This window comes from Papio anubis, chromosome 8, assembly GCF_008728515.1.
Source record: "Papio anubis isolate 15944 chromosome 8, Panubis1.0, whole genome shotgun sequence".
NCBI lineage: Eukaryota > Metazoa > Chordata > Mammalia > Primates > Cercopithecidae > Papio > Papio anubis.
Genome location: NC_044983.1, coordinates 127468204 through 127488784, shown reverse-complemented (window position 1 = coordinate 127488784; position 20581 = coordinate 127468204). Strand labels below are relative to the sequence as shown.

At 45.4% G+C, this 20581-nt stretch overlaps 1 protein-coding gene across 1 annotated transcript in view; it reads left to right on the top strand.

Annotated features, from left to right (window-relative positions):
• KCNQ3 (potassium voltage-gated channel subfamily Q member 3) overlaps positions 1-20581 on the top strand; it is a 354822-nt gene that overhangs the window by 293737 nt on the left and 40504 nt on the right. The window contains exons 2-8 of the mRNA XM_021942632.2: positions 4847-4937; positions 6644-6770; positions 10359-10531; positions 15114-15269; positions 16364-16474; positions 18029-18124; positions 20279-20373. Of these exons, the coding sequence (XP_021798324.2) occupies positions 4847-4937; positions 6644-6770; positions 10359-10531; positions 15114-15269; positions 16364-16474; positions 18029-18124; positions 20279-20373 (849 nt within the window). The remainder of the gene's footprint in view (positions 1-4846; positions 4938-6643; positions 6771-10358; positions 10532-15113; positions 15270-16363; positions 16475-18028; positions 18125-20278; positions 20374-20581) is intronic.

Sequence of the window (20581 nt, the reverse complement as noted above, 5' to 3'; positions counted from 1 at the left end):
AGGATCACTTGAGCCCAGGAATTAGAGGTTACAGTGAGCTATGATCACGCCACTGGCTTCCCACCTGGGTGACAGAGTGTGACCATGTATTTTTAAAAAGATTATCTTCTGCAGAATAAAGCTCAAACTATTCATTTGATCTACAAAATCTTTCATATCATGCTCCCAGCCTGTCTCTCCAAGTTCACCTTATGTCCCTTGCCTTTAATTTCAACAACCAAGGCCATTGCTAATTGCTGAAATTGTTTGTATTCATTCTCTAAACATATATTGGTTCTTAATAAGTGTCAGGCTTGAGCTACTCACTGAGATACAGGGAGGAACAAGACATAGTCTCTGCCCTCCGGGAGTAGAGTCTAATAGAGCAGATGCACACATGCAGCCCAGACCTCCTTTGGGTTACCCCTGCTGTATAAAAGTGAGATGCACTCAGTGCAGATTCCCATTCCACACGGTATTCGTTTTCTATTGCTGCATAAAAAATTGCCTCTAACTTAGTGGCTTACAACAACATACAATTTTTTAATCTCAGGTTCATGAAGAGTCTGGGCATGGCTTAACTGGGTCTTCTGCTGAGCTTCTCATGAAGTAGCAGTCATGGAGTTGACTGGGATGTGTTCTTCTCTGGAGCTTGTGAAAGGACTCCCCAGTATCCCATGATTGTTGATCCTTGCAGTTCCAGAACAGGTCCCACTTTCATGCTGGTCATCAGCCAGGGGATGCTCTCAAGTCCAAGAACCCCACAGTTCCTTGCCATATAGCTCTCACTGGCCTTTCAAAACAGCAGCTCACATCAAGAGCAGCAGGAGAATCTCTAGCCCCAGAGTCTCATATAATGTAACATAATCACAGGCATGACTATCCAGTTGCCTTTGCCATATTTAAAAAAAAAAAGTACACAAAGTAGTGACATCCTATCTCTTTTGGCATATTCTATTGTTAGAAGCAAGTCACAGGTTCTTCTTGCACTCAGAAAAGACAATTATGCAACTGCCTGACTCATTGGAGATTACTTTAGGGCAGCCCACCATACACACCACTTGAATCTTTCACGATAGATAGATAGATAGATAGATAGATAGATAGATAGATAGATAGGTAGATAGATAGATGGATGTCTCTGAAGTACAGGGAGCTGTGTAAAATCTCAGAGTCCTGCTAAGGACTCCTTTTCCTGCCAAATTAATTCAGCTGTGGGACGCCAACCTGTCTCCTTTCCCCATGCACTGATCCAGCCATGAGTTCCAGCACCAGGATTGATGCCAACTAAAAAAAAACTCACGTACGAGACTGTGGTTGATGACTTGCATTGTTGGACCAAGAACTTAAAATTTTAAACAATCTTGTTCTTAAAAATCCTTCAGCATGTGACTAGACCATATCCTCTTCTCTCTCTCTTTTCTTTTCTTTTCTTTTTTTTTTTTTTTTTTTTTGTGTGTGTCATTTTTGGCCCTCAACACTAATCCCCATCTCTAATTTTTGGATAATTTTTTTTTGAGATGGAGTTTTTGCTCTCGTTGCCCAGGCTGGAGTGCAGTGGCACGATCGCGGCTCACCACAACCTCTGCCTCCCAGGTTCAAGCGATTCTCCTGCCTCAGCCACCCAAGTAGCTGGAATACGGGCATGCACCACCACACCTGGCTAATTTTGTATTTTTAGTAGAGATGGGGTTTCTCCATGGTGGTTAGGCTGGTCTCAAACTCCCAACCTCAGGCGATCCAACTGCTTCAGCCTCCCAAAGTGCTGGGATTACAGGCATGAGCCACCGTGCCCAGCCGTTTTTGGTTAATTTTTATTGCTAAGTGGTTTAGCAGTCTCATGTTTTTAGGGTTGCAACTTTTACCTCAATCGGATCGATAAAGTATTTCCCCAGGCAAAGGCAGTTCCTTCCCTTAAAGGAGTCTATTTTCAGTTGTTGAGACAGTTTGTTTTATTTAGCACATGATGTACTCAGTTAGTTACATGATGATAGCGGCTTGCGGTCCGTGCTGGAGTAGAAATGAATCAGGGTGCTCTGTGATCCCAGGGATGAGATCACACAAGGGAGCCTGTAGAGAGCTGCTGGGGTCAGGGAAGGCTCTAGAGGCAAGGCATGACTGGCGCTGCCAAGACATTAGCAGGTTAATGATGGGGATATGGCAAAAGTGGGCAGGGAAAAGGACCACCAAGACAGAAGGCACATGGGCTCAGATAATTTGAGGAAGTTCTGTCATTCCTATGACCAGTCTGGGTGTGGGGAAGCAGCGGGAGATGACAAGGCTGTGAGGAGGGCAAGGCTAGATCGCAAAAGACCCACATCCCTTGTTAAGAAAAATCAAACCTGGTTCTTTGTCCATGAACTTTTGTACCTCCTGCACATGTACATGTTGTTCATGAGGCCTAGGGGTCCAGACTCCAGGTCAACATATAAAATGGGGAATGTCCTGGATAAACTTGGACATATGGTCAACTGCAGTATAGCTTTGAATTTCCTTCCGACCTCTTGGTTACAGCCCCTCCAGGATGCTCCCAAAGCATGTGAACACTTGGGTCATAACCTCAACCACATTCTCCAGTAATTATTTGTCCTGTTTTCCACATTGAATTAAGGAGTGCTTGCATAATGAGGAATAGGTTTTATTCATGTTTGTATCCTTAAAACCAGTACTATGTCTGAGACAAAAGAGGCACCAAAGAAATTGGTATTAAATTGCAATAAAATGATGGTTAAGTCTTACTGAAGGCTAACTTTTCCAGGCACCTGACATGGATTACATCATTGAATAATGGAGGATATGGACATTTAATTGGATTCATTTTACACAGAAGGAAACCATGATTCAGAAATGTTTTGTATTTTGTCTAAGAACACACAGGTCATAAGAGAAAGAAAATTATTGTAAGCAAGGTCTTCTCTACAGAGCCTATGAATGAATAAAATAAGGTCTTGAGTGAATCATAATGTGGACTTGCAGAATCTTCTGAGAGTGATTAAGTTCCCTGCCCCCTGACTGGCCAATGATGAACATGTTTCTATGAGAGCACCATGATCCTCAACAATTGACTTAACAATATCTCACATCAATTATTTCCTGAAGTCCTCAGAATCGTGGTATGGTGAGCTCTAGGCAGATTCATTATTCTCATTCCCCAATAACTGGGATCTGCCAAGTCAATGAGCTGCTCAAAATCACATAAAAAGCACCAGAGCTTCCTTTTAAGCCCATGTCTTTGGACTCCAAGCTTTGTGGTGGTCATTTTACTGACAACATAGTTACCCTGATGGTAGTGATTCTTTGTGATGAATTTCTTCATCTCTAAAATGGGAATGGTCATATCTAACTTTGCAGGTTGTAGTAACAGTTACTGATGTTGTTACCATCATCAGCACCACCATTAGCAACATCATCGCCACCACCACCACCACTGTCATCACAACCATCATCATCACTACCACCATCATCATCACCACCACCACCACCACCTCCACCATCATCATCATCAACTGTGAATATTTGGGGATTAGGGGAGGCAGATATCAAACATGGGTCAAAGTCGAATTTCACATAAAATGGCCAAACACAAGAAGGAGTTGGGGATCTTGTTTGGGTTCCTGGGCATGATTGGAGACACAGAGATTCAGGTCTGAAGATCAGCAGGTTTATTTATCAGAAAATATGATCAGGATCACTAAGGGTCAGAGGCAGAACTTGGTCCCAGCCAAGGTCAGAAGGAGACATTTCCATCCTCCTTACATCATGGTCCTTATGGTCACACCATGAGACAACTTTCTGTGTATCTGGACTGTGAGCTCATGAGGACAGATCCAGCTTATTCATCATTGAATTCCGGCTCTGTATGCTCAGTGTCTGCCATTTAAATATTGAATGAATGAATGAACAAAAGTCAAAAAAGCATGAGTAGAACCTAAGTAGAGCAGAAAACCAGAGTACCTGGAGTAGGAGAGCCTAGAGTATGTAGTACCAGGCTTCACCCATAAACCCTAGCTTGTAAATTCCCTATTGGACACCCAGGGAACCTGGTACTGACAACTAAGCCAAAGACTCTCCACCAAGAGGGAGAACCATTTTCCTTGGTGAAACAATGAAACATGTACTCTCTCTCTCTGTCTCACACACACACACACACACACACACAGACACATGCACCTCTCACAGAGTTTATAAAGATAACATTCTTAAAGAATTGTAGTTCGCTCCTGCCTGAGCCTGGGCATGAACCAGGTGACCTCTCCGTGAATTTTAAAGGACCAGCATTCTGAATCCTTCAGTGTAGTAGTTCCTCTTCTTTCTAGCATTTCAAAAACAATTCCAAAGATCCCGAATTGAAAGAGATTCTTTCCTTTTGTATCAATTGACTGTAAAAATGAACAATATTCATACTTGGTGACAGAAGCCTTTGCTGAATTTTTCAATCTTTGGAATAAATGTGTGTTTTCTTCATTCTAAGAAAACATTTTCGTATATTTTTAAATCAGTCCTATGTGTGTAGAACACATTATAAATTAATTCATATTCTTATTGACTTGTGAAAAGTTGTCTTGACTTTTGGAATTTCAGCAATGTCCTCCAGTTTGGAACGAGATGATCTGGTTTCAATTATAACTAGCTGATTCTACTAACTAGCTGGTTAAGTAAAAGTATGCACATTGGTCAACTTCTCTCACCTTGTTTTGTCTAACTGGGATGATTGTTTCTGCCTGCCTTGCAGGTTTGTTATGAAGATTGAATGGGATAGCATATAAAGCACATGTCAGCTTCATCCTGGAAGACACCTTTCCCCATCTTAGCCTCAAAGCAAGCATGACTCAAAGGTTCCTTAGTCTCTTTCTTTCTTTCCCTCTAGGTTCCTGATTGTCCTTGGGTGCTTGATTCTGGCTGTCCTGACCACTTTCAAGGAGTATGAGACTGTCTCGGGAGACTGGCTTCTGTTACTGGTAAGATTGCATTCTGGGGTAAATGCTTCTGGTTGGGCTTCCACAGTGATGAAAAGGAGGTTGCCCTTGGGTACACTCCTCCCTGACTGGTTACAGCTTCCAGTCAAGTCCAGGCCCAAGGAAAAGCAAAGCCTCCCTTTGGGCACTCCGCCATGGGCACATGTGGAGTGAAGAATGGCATTCCTGGTAAAGATTTGCTATTCCACATTAGTGAGAATGGGAAATAAAGTCAAAGCAAAAACCAGTGCATGTTATTAAATTATAAAATACAGCCTCCCAATCCTCTAAAAGTTAACACAAAGGCATGTTTCATTCTAAAACCTGTCTCTGCTTTTTTTTCCTGGTATCCCACAATCTAAACTCCAAGGATCTCTCATTCTCTTCAAGGCCAGGTGCAGAATTCAATTTATACCTAAAACCTCTAAATCTCCCCTCCTGGGGCCCCCGTTTGTTTTCACTCTCTGTCCTCCATCAGGTGGTGTGATGGAAACAGAGTAGGGTTAGAATTCTTGGGCAAGTCAGCTAATGTACCCCTGACTCTGTTTGCTCAAGTCCTTGCCCAAAATATATAAGGTCAGGTGAGCAGCAAATGCAGACATAGGCTGGGCCCAGCCTCAGTGCCTTGTTGAAAGCAGGCTCTAGCAAGGGTTTGCTGCTTCTGTAGCCGCAGGACAGCACTGGTCAACTGGCCCCTTGAATGACCACACCCTTGCATGACTAGGAGTCAGCCCTGCCTCTTCAGGGCAATGCCAACTGCATGGGGTGAGGCTCCATCCTGCACACAGGGCAGTCGTGTGGCCCCTAGTTAGGGCTTTTAAAATAGTAGAAACTTCTTCTCACACTGGGCAAACCATCAAGGCACCAGAGTCAGCACTTCCTTCTGAGAGCAGGGGTTTGCAACGGCATGACCCAGAGCTGAGACCTCAGTGTGGCATTCCTTGGAAAGCACCCAACTCCAGGAACTAGGCTCCGAGGATTGTTGTCAAGCAGCAGTGCCTTAGGGGGCCCAGGGAGGTCACAAAAGAGAGAGAGGCAGAGGCGTTGGTGTCTGATTATCAAGGGAGTTGCCGAAGGAAAGGGAGACCCTGTGTCCTGGAGAGTGCTTAAGCTCCTGGGCGCTGCTGCCTAGTTACTTGAGCCTGAGATCCCTTCTTCTCCACTTCATAGCCTTGAAAAACTTGTTTAACTACTCTGTGCCCTGGTTTCTCAAAATGTAAGATGAGAGTAATATTATCAAACACTTTGGGGGCTGTCTGGCCCAGGGGCCAGGCTTAATAACCATTAGCCACAATTAGCAACGCCAGGGTACAGGCACTGGGTGGAATTAATAGATTGTGTTCGCTGATACCTCTCTTTTCAACCCAACTGCACTTCTTGGGGGCTTTTCATTCATTAAAGGGACTTTTAAAATGATCTATTGGAAGAAAAACATAGAAAAAAGAACAAGCAATCACTGTGCCAGGTTTAGCAGCATTAAGGACAGTTAGCACATCACAGTGAAGACGGGAGGCCTCCGAACTGAATGGCGGTGATGGACCTGTTCTCCCCATTCACCTTCCCCGCCCCCATCCCCAGCCATCCATGCCAACCAGACAACCAGCAACAACACAGAAATGGAGTTCTTCAGAACTTCCGAATAGAAATCACTAGCTCCCGACAAGTGGGTCCTGGTTAATCAGTGCCTCTCCATATGCTCTTCCATGCAGGAGACATTTGCTATTTTCATCTTTGGAGCTGAGTTTGCTTTGAGGATCTGGGCTGCTGGGTGTTGCTGCCGATACAAAGGCTGGCGGGGCCGACTGAAGTTTGCCAGGAAGCCCCTGTGCATGTTGGGTAAGTCCTGACCCTGAGCCTCCCAGCCTCCTCAGTTCTCTTCTTTTGGGGCATTGTTTCTCTGAGAAAAGTTTAAGCAGCTATTCTGGGAAATCACGCGGCACTGTGGAGGCCAGCCCAGCCCCTGACACTGCCTAGATAAGAAGGGACAGTGTCAACCTTCCGGGTCGTCAGATTCCTCCTTCTGTGACTGGTCCTCATAAGGACTGCACAGGGCAGGGATTCTTAATTGGCGGTGGAGGGTGTCACTCTTGGCAATTGGGTTGTGGAGCAGCAAGCCGGTTACAGTCCCTGGACTAGTAGCACCCCCAGTCGCTGTGACAATCAAAGTTCTCCACAGATTTCCAGACGGGTTGGGATGGAAACTGTAGGCGTGACACCATGGCTGGCTGAGAATCTACTTCTACAGCATCACGTTATGTCCATTGTACAGAAATAGAAACAGAGGATCACAGAGCTGAGTCATTTTTCAGTCATGCAGGAAAGAGCGGATTCTGTCCTAACACCCAGGTGTGGTCTTGCTTCTTAATCCAGTGGTTGCTTTGAGAGGTGTCACTGGAATCCTTCCATTTGTGTGCAGGCAGTTTGATAGTAGAGAAGGTGGACGCTCTCCCCAGCCTACTAGTTCAGTGTGGACTAAAATCTGTGGATTCACAGGACAAAATCTCCTTGAGTGATGGATAGGAGTCTTGGAGCTTCAAATCCATGGGAAGGTTAGAATTATAGGATCATAGTGTCAGGGCTGAAAGGACCTCCAAAGGCATTTAGTCCAACTTACCATTGTGTCTGATGCTCCAGTCCCCAGCAGCAGCAGTTAAGTGGTCACCTGGGCTCTGCTTGTGTGCCCCTAGTCACAAGGTGCTCACCACTTATCCAGGCATTTATCTTATTTTAACTCCTCTGACACTCTTCAGGTATTTGAGTCTAGACATTTTATTCCTCCTCTCCACTCCAGAAGAGTCTTCTTTTACCAAGAAACAATGTTATCAGTGGCTTCCACTTACCTTACATCATGCATTCTCAGCATCGTACTCCCTCTGCTCTGAGCATGCTACTCATTCTTCACTTTACTTTTGAAAACTCATTCCCAAGACTGAACACAGTCATTCGGGGATGGACAGCCAGTTCAGAGAAGAGCTGGACCATATCCTTTGTACCAGGTGCCAGGCTTCTCTCCATGCAGCCTAGAGTTGCATTGTCTTGCCTACTCCCAGCTGAAGTCTCTGCCCTATTCCCATCTACTGCTAAGGTTGGACTTATGAGGTTTGGGGGTTTTTCTCAGCATTTTGAATGTATGGGAGGTATGTGAGTGAGTGTGTGTGTGTGTGTGTGCAATGTTGGAGGACTTTTTTCATGATTTTTTCATATTTCTTCTCTCTTCCTTTGCCCTCTTTCAGTATCTAATCCCCACTTTTCTTTCTTTCCTCTCTCCTTTTCCTCCTTCCAAGTTTTTTGCAAGTGCAATACAATTAAGCAGGCTTATTTTTCTTCTTTGGCGTGACCAATCCAAGGCTGACCAGAAGTTCTGAGTGTGTGGGTGGTAGCTTTATGATGGACTGTGCCCACATTCAAAAGGACTCCTTCCCAGTTTGAGAACATCCCAACAGATGGAGCCCAGACCCCTGCAGGACAGGTGCATCCCCCATGGGGCAATATCCACTATTTTAAGATCAGTTGCAGTCACAGAGCTTCAGGTCTCCCTCCACCCTCCCTGGGGAGATGAGGCTGGGCCTCAGTATCACACGGTCCTTGCTTAGTGTTGCCATGTTTTCCAGTGTACTCACATCCACTTCTTCCATAATGTGGCCCTATGGGAAATGTTGTCTTTCTCTGTTTTAGAGAAGAGTATGGTTATCACGCCCATGAACATGATGGCCTTCATACTCAAGGCAGTCTCAGACCCTGCCATTCTGAGTAAAAATGGTTCAGAAATGCCTCATGGAGCGTCTTAGACCATAGTGTTTACTACACATCTTGGCGTTCTTTTGTTTTCTCTACAAGCATTATAGATGGATAGTTTTGCACCGATAATCTGAGAAGCCTGGCAAATGATGCAGATGTATCAGTATCCAGAGGTTTGACCCCTAGGTTTTTCCAAAGGTCAGGTACACCTGGGGGACACTTTAACAAGGTAGGAAAGACATCAGCTTTTTGGCAAATGTGACTTGATATGAGTTGAGGAGGTTATTCCAAGCTGAGAGACCAGAACACACGAAGATATGGAGATATGTGCTCAATGAACTACAAAGGCTTCTGGCAGATTCCCAGGAGCCAGATCACAGAGGGCTTTGCAGAGCTTGGACTTTTCCCAGTGGACAAATATTTCTTTAAGTGTATTTCCTGGAACCCTTGGAGCCCTTGCAAAAAAGTAGTTCTGTGGTCAAAATATTTTGGGAAAGACTATACTTCACTTGTAAAATTGAGAACCACAGTGTATATCTGCAGATTAAAGACTCTGTGAAGCCCTGCAAACCCCATAAATATGTACAATTATTATGTTTAAATAAAAAAAAGTAATGACACTGAAAATAAATAACACTAATAATTTTTTAAAACCAACTTAATGGAGTTTTTCCCCAAATTTACTTGGCCATGTGGTCCTTTTTACTTGGTAACTGTCTGCAGGAAAGTAGGGTGATAATTGATATGGGAATTGACTACAACAAGGAAATAGAAAAGAGATCAGTTCCTCCCTCTTCCATACTAGATGATTTGATGTCAAGAGCCTACTTAACCATCTCAAGTGTCTCGTCCCCTTGTTCCATCTCTGAAATGTCTGTAGTGGACATTTTCATGCCATCTCCTGTTACCAGCATCCCACGTCATGGCTGAGCCTATCTTCTTTCCACAATCTACCCCAAGGCCTTCTCTCCAGTGTAGCTCAGATGTGTGGGGGCGTTGACAATGCTATGGATGACCCTCAACCAGCAGGAGGCAAGAAACAGATGTCCCAGCCTTCCGTTTTTCAGATGGATAATCTTGGGAAGTCTGTCTACAACTCAAAGGACTCAACAGTGACCTTGATAACACCCCCTTACATTGTGTGTGTGTGTGTGTGTGTGTTTTTACATTCTCTCTCTTTCTGCCATCACTTCTACTTCCTAAGATCATCTTCCAGTAAGTTACTTGAACCCAAGTTCCTACCTCAGGTGATGCTTTTAGGAGAAACACAAATGGAAACAGTGTCTGAGTGTCAGGCTTCACCTCCATAGACTGAGCAGTTGCAGATCTCCTCTGGGGGCCCCAGAGTGAATCTCAAGGACCACACTGCGGGGGGCCTTGGTGAATTGCTGCTCTGCAGCCAGCATTAAAGTGCGGTAGGCCTATTTCCAATCCCAACCCAACTACTTCTGGCCAGGTGGCCTTGGAAAGGCACTCAGGCTCAGAGCTTCAGCTTCCTCATCAGTCACGAGGGAATAATCTCACTTACCATGTGTGGTTGGTGGCAAGATTCAACAGCAATGCTCAGATTGTCCCACTGCTTGGCACATGCTGATCTGCCAGCAAACAACACCTATGATGATGCCAGTGCTTTCGCTTGACCTTCCTTTCCCTCTTCCCTCCCACTCTGTCTGTCCTCTCTCCCAGACATCTTTGTGCTGATTGCCTCTGTGCCAGTGGTTGCTGTGGGAAACCAAGGCAATGTTCTGGCCACCTCCCTGCGAAGCCTGCGCTTCCTGCAGATCCTGCGCATGCTGCGGATGGACCGGAGAGGCGGCACCTGGAAGCTTCTGGGCTCGGCCATCTGTGCCCACAGCAAAGTAAGTGTGGTGGAGAAGCTACAAGACCACATGGGCTTCCCACCCACCGGTGCCCTTCCATGGCATCCCTTCCTTTACAGTGTCCCCAGAAGGCAGTCATTCTGCCACCCTTGATGATAACGACAAAGAGCAAGAGGAGGAGGAGGAACAGGAAGCGACGGGGCTGGGGTGGGGGCATGAGGAGGTGTGGTGCAGGGAGCAGGAACAGGTGGAGCTGAGCTTAGGTATCGGCTCCACCATATGCAAATGACTTTGGCCAACTTGCTCAGCCCTCTTTGGCCCTCAGTTTTCTCACTTTTAAAATAGGGATGATAATGCCTATTCCTTCCGAGTTGTGAGAGGATGGAATGAGCTCATTCAAGGCCACATGCAGCGGGAGAAAAAGGCTTGGGAATCCCACAGGCTGGTTTGAATCTGAACTCTGCCTCTGTGACGTTGAGAATTTTTTGTGCCTCGGTTTCTGCATTTATAAAGTTAGAATAATAATGCACTGACCTCATAGGGTTAGATGAAGATGAAATGAATTGATATGTGATGAGCACTGAGAAGGTACCCAGCTCATAGAGATTGTCCAGTTGCAAGCGTTATATAAAGCCCAAAGCACAGTGCCTACAACTTAGTGCTTGACAAGGACTAACTCACCTCATGAATTAGGCACTATTGCCACCCCATTACACTGAAAAGGAAGAAAACACAGAAAGGGGAAGTACCTGCTCAAGGTCACACAGTGGGACACAAACCATAGCAGTCCACTTCTAGGGTCTGTGTCCAGTGGTTTCCTGCTGGCTACGGTGGTGCTCACCTCTCCCAAGTAGATCAGAATCCAGGAGGGGTGGAACTCAGTCCATTCCTTTTCCAGAGCCCCATGTGGTTGAGCAGGTGTGGAACCCAAGCAGCCAGAATCCAGTTCATTTGGATTCATGGTACTGCCTGTGTTTCTTTCCTATTCTTAGCCCAGGTCTTTGGTAGCACTTTGTTTTAATCTAGCTGCTTTAACTGGATTCTGGAGGAATGAAGAAAAACCCCTGTGTCTCAGCTCAGGCAGAAAAAAAATCCCGAGAGCAGAAATCAGAAGGAGAAATCCCTGGGATGGATGTTCTTTGGGGGTACAAAGCCAAGCTTACCTTGCTTCCCAAGAGAGTATCTTTTTGCACCCATCATGGCAGGCATAATAGATGCTGTTGTTGTCCCACCTAGGTCCCTTTTAATAGGAGCCCTGTGACCATTTCCCCAATGATTACATGCAAATATGTCACTAACACTGAAATCCCTTTCTCGGGTTCTGTTTCTGGGGAGCTGGACCTGAGGCAGTGAGCCCTGGGCAATTTAACATTAAGGAGCTTAGAGTTTTCCTTATGCATGTTAACATGACCATGCCACCTGTAGCTGGACACCTCCAAAACATACCCACACAACCCCTGGTTCTTCTGTCTCAAGGATGCGCCTAGATAACGTTGAAGGGGTAGTGGTTTCCTATGAGATCGCATCTCAGAGTAGAATATGAGCTTGGGAGTCAGACGGCAACTTGGCTCAAAATTCAGCTCTGCCACCTTCCAGCCAGAAAGCCTTAAAGATGTCATTCTATTTTTATGAGCTTCCTCAGTGGTAAAAATGTGAATCCTCCTGGGTGCTCATGCGAGAAAAGGTGGATTTAAATGCCTGGTAAGTCATAGGTGCTCATTAATAGTAATGTTTATTATTCTGAATATGCTGTTCCCCACATACCATACATATAAGTATAGACATAAAATGGAGTGAAAGTATAAATTACCTGGGAATCTTTCAGCTTAGAATGCAATTTCTTGCCATCTGTGTTTTATTTTTCGTCTGGGCTGCTTCTGGCTATAGAATCATTGAGGTCAGAGCATCCTTTACAGGCCCTTTTCTTCCTCCTGACCTTCTATTTTATCTTTTATCAAAGGACACGTTAATAAAACCCCTATGGGTTCAGCCATAACCCGTATCCATGGAGCTGAGCTGATTCACAGTTCTGGTCAACACTGGTGCTAAAAATTGCTGGTTTAGGCCCTTGTGCTGTGTTCCTCCAGATTATAACAGATCCCCAGTGCCTGCTGGCTTTTGCCATGGTAATTACCAGAGACTATTGGAAGTTTGTGATGTAATTCCTCAGTAAATATGGTCTTGCACTGCAGCCAGACCCCAGTGAGGCAGATACTCTTTCCCAGGAGTGGGAAAAGGCTCTGGAGCAGAGTTCTCTGCATACAAACTTAGATTTACAGGCTCTTGTTAGACTCCAAAGTACATGTTGTGAGTCCTCCTGAAAGCCTGTGCTACCAGAGCGGGGAGGAAGCTCTTCCCCAAGGGAATCACCAATAGTACCGGCAAGTGGACATTTATCAATTCATTTCTTCATTCATCTCTTCATTGTACTCTGGGCCGGGTTCAATGGCTGGGTCTTCTGGGCACTCAAAGATGAAGTGTGGGAGGCTCTGTTGCACAGGGTTAAACTTTCAAAGTTAATGCTTTCACTAGAGGATAGGTCAGGTTCTCCTCCCAAAACAAATGAGCCCTAGAGCTCCCACCACCCAGCACAAAAACCTGACATCTTCTGGCTCACACTGTATCTGATATGTGCTGGGTGGGCCCCATCCATCTTGAATATGAGGACTTGAGTCACCAAAGCAGGGGAGAGGAACCTGGAGAATCCTGCAGAATGGATTTAAGGGACAAGGAGGGATTCACTCTCATCACTTTCCCATATTGGCTGAACCCCAGTACTTTAGCCTCAACTTGACTGCAGGGGAGCCTCAGTAGGTTCAGGAGCTACCTGTTGGGGAACAGTCACAGGTTCTGCCACAGAGCTGCTGGCAAAAATTGTATAAAGTCAGAATTATTTGGAATAACTGCAAAGTAAATGACTGTAAAGTACAGAATTAGGACCCACTTTCACTCCTTTTTGGTGACTGTTATACCATCCCTTATTAATCTAGAACAGTCAGTTTTTATGTGCACACAGAAACAGACAACTATTTCTTTGCTTAAGTGCCAGATGAAACTTCTGACTTGCATTTGGGGACCAGAGGGTATGAAAAAACATATAAGGAGTAGGATCATACTCCACAAACAAGAAGCTTACGCTCAGGCGATCACTGGGGAAGGACTAGTCCGTGCACCTTTCTGTTCTCAAATTCCCTGCAGCACAGAACCTCGCTCACCAAAAGGAATGGCTGGCTGGGTTGCCTGTATCATCTAAGCAAACCCCTCTGCTATAGAACAAACTCACACCAGTACAACGTGTGTGTGATGCTGTGGGCAAGGCCAGAGCATAATAGCAAGTGAGCATAATAAAATGTTGGAGGCTTGGAGAAGTATGTTTAGAAAATAGGGAGGGAATAAAGGAACCACAGCTGAACTCTATCTTTCATGGGGGAAACAAACATTAGAAAAATTTCATAGTGGAGGTGACATGAGTTGACATGAGTCTGAAGATGACTCCATGCTCTTTGGTTGGTCCCATTGTGGGAGGGCTATTCAGACTGCAGGACCCATGTGAGCCAAGTCCTGCATGGAGGCAGGAAGCAACCCTGTCAGGAAGATTCTACTGGCCCAGAAGGGCCAGTTGACTGGCTGCAGATGGTCAGATATAGGAAAGATACCAATGTGAACAACTTTGTTCTCTGAGATGACTCAGCAAGAATGACAGACAGTCTTAAATCTCCATATTGTGTTTACCCATAACCTTGCCTTTCTTCCTGCCCAACCTACTATGATAAACCTTGAAACTGGAATAGAATGAGAGAAAGAGAGAAAGTTGGAGCTGGAAGGAGCATTAGGTCTTGTCTCCATTAGGAGTTTTGAAACTTCATTGAAGTTTCCGTCCATACCATCCTGACTATTACTTAGCACTTTTCATTAAATCACTTTACTCTTGTTTACTTAGTCATATGTCCCAGTCTATTATGTGATAATATCCATGAAATTACAGGCTTTATGCCTTCTTTTGCTTCTTTTGCATAGGCTCTAAATCAATATGTAATGTAAAGCTGCATTTCAGCAGTGGTACACATGACGATTTCAGGAACTCTGTGGCTCTGTCCCTTCATGTAAAAAATGAGGATACTAACATTTAGGAGAAGAGGAGAATCTGCCCATGGCCACACCATAAACTGGTCTCTGTCCACAGCCCTGTCCACTATGCAGTGCTGCCTCTGGCTTGCTGCTGCTTTCCTGGTTGTACTGAGCTTTCTCCTGGCTCCACACAGTCCTGCATAGACCCGAGTCTCCTGAGTCCTGAGCCTTGTATCAGAAGAAGCAGCCACTTCCTCCTGCCTTCTTGCCTTCCTCTGAAGCCTTTTGGGGTGTGATATTGAAGTGGCCCTTAGCTAGAAATCTTCCTCTCCTCTTGGAGCCGTACACTTGTTCTGTTAATTAGTGATGAAATAACTACCATGTTACCGATCCCATTTTACAGTGATGGAAGATGAAGATCAGAGAAGGCGAGTGATTTCGCCACAGTCACAGAGCTGATGAACGTGGACTCCAACTCCGGTGTGTCTGGCTCCAGCATCCACTCAATGACTCCCCAGTGACCACTTTTTATGTCCACTGCTGATTCTTTCAGGAACTCATCACCGCCTGGTACATCGGTTTCCTGACACTCATCCTTTCTTCATTTCTTGTCTACCTGGTTGAGAAAGATGTCCCAGAAGTGGATGCACAAGGAGAGGAGATGAAAGAGGAGTTTGAGACCTATGCAGATGCCCTGTGGTGGGGCCTGGTGAGTCACTACCTTGGAGGCCAACTCTGTAGGATTGACCATCAGAGTCAGAGAGAGGTGGAGGGCATCACGTGAGCATGTTCAGCCAGGCAGCTGCATTCTGCAGTCAGAAGTAAGAGCTAGACCTGTTTCAGCTTGGAACCTGCTGACAGGAGACCCTCCTTCATGGTGTGCACTTGGAATTGACTTTTCTCTAGCGTTTATAAGAAGCCGGGGCTTGGAACAGCCTGGTTGCATGGTCGTTTAGGGACCTAGTCTTACCAGTCATAGGCTATTTTCAGCCAAGCCATGCTTGTGCAAACAAACCCAGTGACAGATACACACAGACCTGTGTGTGCACAACCGTACACCCACAAGGACAAACAGTACTTAAGCTGGCATTCACTGAAGGCTTGCTTTGCTCCAGAGCATGTCTCTGGGTGCTTTACTTTCACTAACCTACTATAAACTCAAACAACTTCTATCATTAGCTCTTTTTAAAAATAGGGAAACTGAGGCATAAAGAAGTTAAGTAACTTCATGGTCTTTCAGCCAGTAAGTGGCTAACCTGGGATTTGAAGTCAGACAGTTAGGCTCCAGAGGCCACACTGTCAACTGCTCTGATAATCTTGCCTTTCACATGCAGATACACACGCATAAGTACACGTATACTGATAACATAAACATGTAAACACACACAGGAATATACTAAACACACCAGAATAGACACATACACAGACATTAGACATGCACGCATGTATATACAATACATACAAATATACTCACAAGCACACATATATTCACAAACATGGCTATAAATAAAATCACAAATTCGCAAATATACACACACATGAATGCTCGTGTACATACACATTTGCAATTATTGAAATATTTGTTGACTGATTGACTAAGGTAGGAAACCCTTAACTTATCAACAAGTCTCAAGACATCCATATAAGTTACTAGGGACTTGGTGTCTTTTCTCCTAAGGGAACCTTGTCATAAATGGGAGCATTGCCCAAGCTGATAGAGAGGCTTACAGGTAGAGCTCAGTTGACATTTTCCTGAAATTCCTCTCCATGGGGTACTCCATGTCTGAACTCTTCTCTCTTCAGATCACACTGGCCACCATTGGCTATGGAGACAAGACACCCAAAACATGGGAAGGCCGTCTGATTGCTGCCACCTTTTCCTTAATTGGCGTCTCCTTTTTTGCCCTTCCAGCAGTAAGTACCTTTGATATATGACATCCCCAATGTGACGTGCAGGACCCCTTACCACCTGGCCCCAGATCAGCTTTCCAGTCTCATCTTCTGTCCTCTCATACCCTACCAACTCCCAGCCATTCCCTTAAGCATGATGATCCTGCTTTTCTGCCATGGGCCCTGCTGCTTTCCTTTGCCAAAAATTTCTTCAAACATCAACTCCTCTTTCAATGCTGCCTTCTTTAGGCTGAGTTAGTCACTCTGGGCGTAACCCTGGGAATATTTATGTAAAGGAGTTTCTGGCCTTATGCTAGGATTACACATTTCCAGATCTGACTCAGGCAGAGGACTTTGAACTCCTTGGGTTCTGGGATTATATTTTTCATTCATGCATTCCCAGTGCCTTGCACAGAACAGGGCCTTCATTTATGTGAGCTCCCTTCTCTTGTCCTGTTACTTACTGGCTTATGTAAAAAATACATTTCTCTCAAGAATAAGCCTTGACCTATGTATGATAGAGTAACTTCCCCAAAGCCTGGTGTCCAGATATGTAATAATAATGAAAACAGATTGCATTTGTTGAACACACTACGTGCCTGAATCATGTCAAATGCTTTACCCACATTATTTCATTTAATCTTCATGGCAACATTATGGGTTGGGTCTGTTTTTATCTCAATTTTTCAAATACGAAACCTGAGACTTAATTGGGTTAGTAAATTTTCTACAGTCACAAGGCTATTGGGTTGTAGAGCCAGGAATCCCAAGTCCACTGGTTCTAAAACCTGGCTCTTAATCACGAAGCTTGAAAAAACTTTTAAGTAACAATCTCCCTGCCACCCACTTCATCTTCCATTCTTTCATTGGCAATGTTCTTTCTCTATTCACAGCCCTACCTTGTCTGTTTTTTGTTTTGTTTTGTTTTGTTTTTTCCTAAGCTATTTGACCTTGAGCAAATGACCTTCCTGAATCAGTTTTCTCATTGATGAGTCAGGACCATAGGAATGTTACAAGATCTTCAAGTTCTCTTTCAGCTTGAAAAGTGAAATCCACTGACAAGTCTGACCTGAAAATCAAAACAGGTCCCAATTCTGGGAAGTTCTGGCTATAGTCAAAGTATGAAGTGAGAGTTCAAGCAGCTAAAATATTTTTAAAACTCAGTTAACATTACTGGGCATCTATTTTGTGCAGTACCCCTTACTGGCAGTTTATACAGATTATCTCACTTTTTTCTTAACAAAATCATGCGTTAGGTATTATTATCCCACCTCCCTGTGAAAAAAAACAAGATGCAACAGGGCTAAGGGGCTTGCCCAGGCCCTCACACCTGGAAAGTGGCAGTGTCGGAATTGGAACCCAGGTCTTCCTGACTTCAAGGCTCATTTCACTTAACCAAGCTCCCTACTCTCTTCAAGAGAAGGAAGGGCTCTTTCCCCCTTCCCTCTTTGTACAATGTTGTCACCACAGGGACTTGGAGTACAGTTCAGCCCTACAGTCCCCATTACCCTGGCAATGGAGCGGGAATGCTGGGAGAGTCTAGCTGGGGGCTGACTTCATGCCTGCCTCTCCCTCCAGGGCATCCTGGGGTCTGGGCTGGCCCTCAAGGTGCAGGAGCAACACCGTCAGAAGCACTTTGAGAAAAGGAGGAAGCCAGCTGCTGAGCTCATTCAGGTCTGTCTGCCTGGGAATGAACTGGAATGGGATTAAGATCCATGCATTTGCACATATGTGTGTGTGTGTGTGTGCATGTGTGCACATGTGGAGGGGACATACTCATGAACTGGGACAGGACCCAGGATTTCATGTGTGTCTGTGTGTCTTATGCGTCTCTGTGTGTGTGTGTGTGTCTTATGTGTCTCTGTGTGTGTGTGTGTATTAATGTGCCCAGGCAGGAGCAGGCCTGCTTGCACATGCTTACTTGTGGATGGCTATGGGCATTTCCATGGGTATCTATTTCACCTGTTCCTCTGTGTACTGAAGGTGACAATCCTGTCACTCATTCAGTTTCTAAGCCAAGCAAGAAATAGACACAGAACTCAAGGATCAACCTGTCAGCTTTTTTTTGATATGGTGGTGTTTTGAGCTTTTTTGAGACTCTCTTGTCCAGGCTGACGTGTAGTGGTGTAATCATAACTCACTGCAGCCTCCATCTCCCAGGCTCAAGCAATCCTCCCACCTAAGCCTCCTGAGTAGTTGGGACTACAGGCATGCACCACCACGTGCACCACCATGTGCACCACTAGACCTGGTTAATTTTTTAAATTTATTTTTTTTGTAGAGATGAGGTCTTACTATGTTGCCCAGGCTGGTCTCAAACTCCTGCACTCAAGCCATCCTCCTGCTTCGGCCTCTCAGAGTTCTGGGATTATAGGTATGAGTTGTGGCACCTGGCCCCAGCTCTTTTACTGATAGTGTGCTGGAGATGAGAATTTGGTGTGGACCTCGGGCTGTACTAGGCTTTCTTCTCCTTCTACTTCCCCTCAGATTTGACCTAGGGACCCACAGAGAAGAGTCAGCCTAATGTCCAGGTGCTTAGGCGATCAGCTACAAGGAGAACAGTCTCTGTCATATCTGCCAAGCAGAGATCCCATAAGCCAAGAGAGAAAGAGATGCATTACATGTGCAAAATATTAAACCACTTTTCCCATTTGTGCTGCCCAGTAGACAACCATGGACCAGAGGATGTTGGACATGCAACTGCCAGCCTTCTGTCTCCATCACTAGCCTCACATGGGCTGGGGGTTGCAGGGAGCAGTGAGAGGTGATGAGAGAGGCAGAAGTGTTCCCTGTTTTATTTCAGAGGGAGTTCCTGCTTTGTTTTAATGGGTTATTGGAGATGAGGGCACAGTGAATAGGAAAGCAGAGTGTCCTATCAACAGCTGTCTGCTTGCGAGGGCATGGCCACCCACTCGTGAGCTTTCTCCAGTCATAGCGAGTGTCTGTGTGGTTCTGTGTGCCTGATTCAAGATGGTGCGTGATGTCATCCTGCATATTATGGTTCTTAGGCCAGTCCCAGTTTCCAAGAGCCTGTCCCATTAACTCCCCACACCCCAAACCATCAGAGAATCCTAGAGATTCTAGGATATTTGTGTCAAAACATCTCCTAGGCTCTCTCTTGCACCCAGAAATGGTACAAAAGACTCTGTTCTCCTATCTGTTTGACTGAGAAGTCTCAGGGAACCTTCTGGAAAGAGTGGTACTTGTTTCTCTTTATTTTTAAATATTTTATTGTTTACTTTTTTTTGAGACAGAGTCTTTTACTCTGCAACCCAGGTTGGAGTGCAGTGGTGCAATCATGGCTCACTGCAGCCTCGACCTCCTGGGCTCAATTTATCCTCCCACCTCAGCCTCCCAGGTAGCTGGAACTACAGGCACGTGCCACCATGCCCAGCTTTGTTCTTTTTTTTTTTGTAGAGATGAAGTTTCATTATGTTGCCCAGGCTGGCCTCCAACTCTTGGCCTCAAGCGATTCTCCCACCTTGGTCTCCCAAAGTGCTGGGATTACAGGCATGAGCCATTGCACCGGCCTTTGCTACTTGTTCCTTTCAGGGATTTTGTGCCTACCACTCCTCTCCCTCTACTCCAGTTCATCTCTCCATTCCCCCACTCACCACAACACCAATTATAGCTCCCAGATGGTCAGGAAGTTTTTCTTCCCAAAGTAGCTTCAAAAAGCCAAAAATCTCAGTTTTTCTGCATGTTGACTCAATGCACATTCAAATTCTTAGGAGTCCAGGGCTTAAACGTTGTTCTGATGGTGTGGGATTCTGTGCGAAAGTTTCAGGAGGTGCCCACTCATTGTTGCCCCTCTTTTCTGCCCCTCAGGCTGCCTGGAGGTATTATGCTACCAACCCCAACAGGATTGACCTGGTGGCGACATGGAGGTTTTATGAATCAGTCGTCTCTTTTCCTTTCTTCAGGCAAGTGGGGACTCACCTGAATGCTCAGGGCATGACCAGCCATCTCTCCTGCGGTCTGTATTCGTGTCTGTGGCCTCACGGTTCCCTGGAGAACACTCTTCAGGGCAGTGGTCCCCAGTTTGGGCTGCACACTAGAATTATCTGGGAGCTTAAACAGTTCTGGCTGGGCATGGTGGCTCACGCCCATAATCCCAGCACTTTGGGAGAC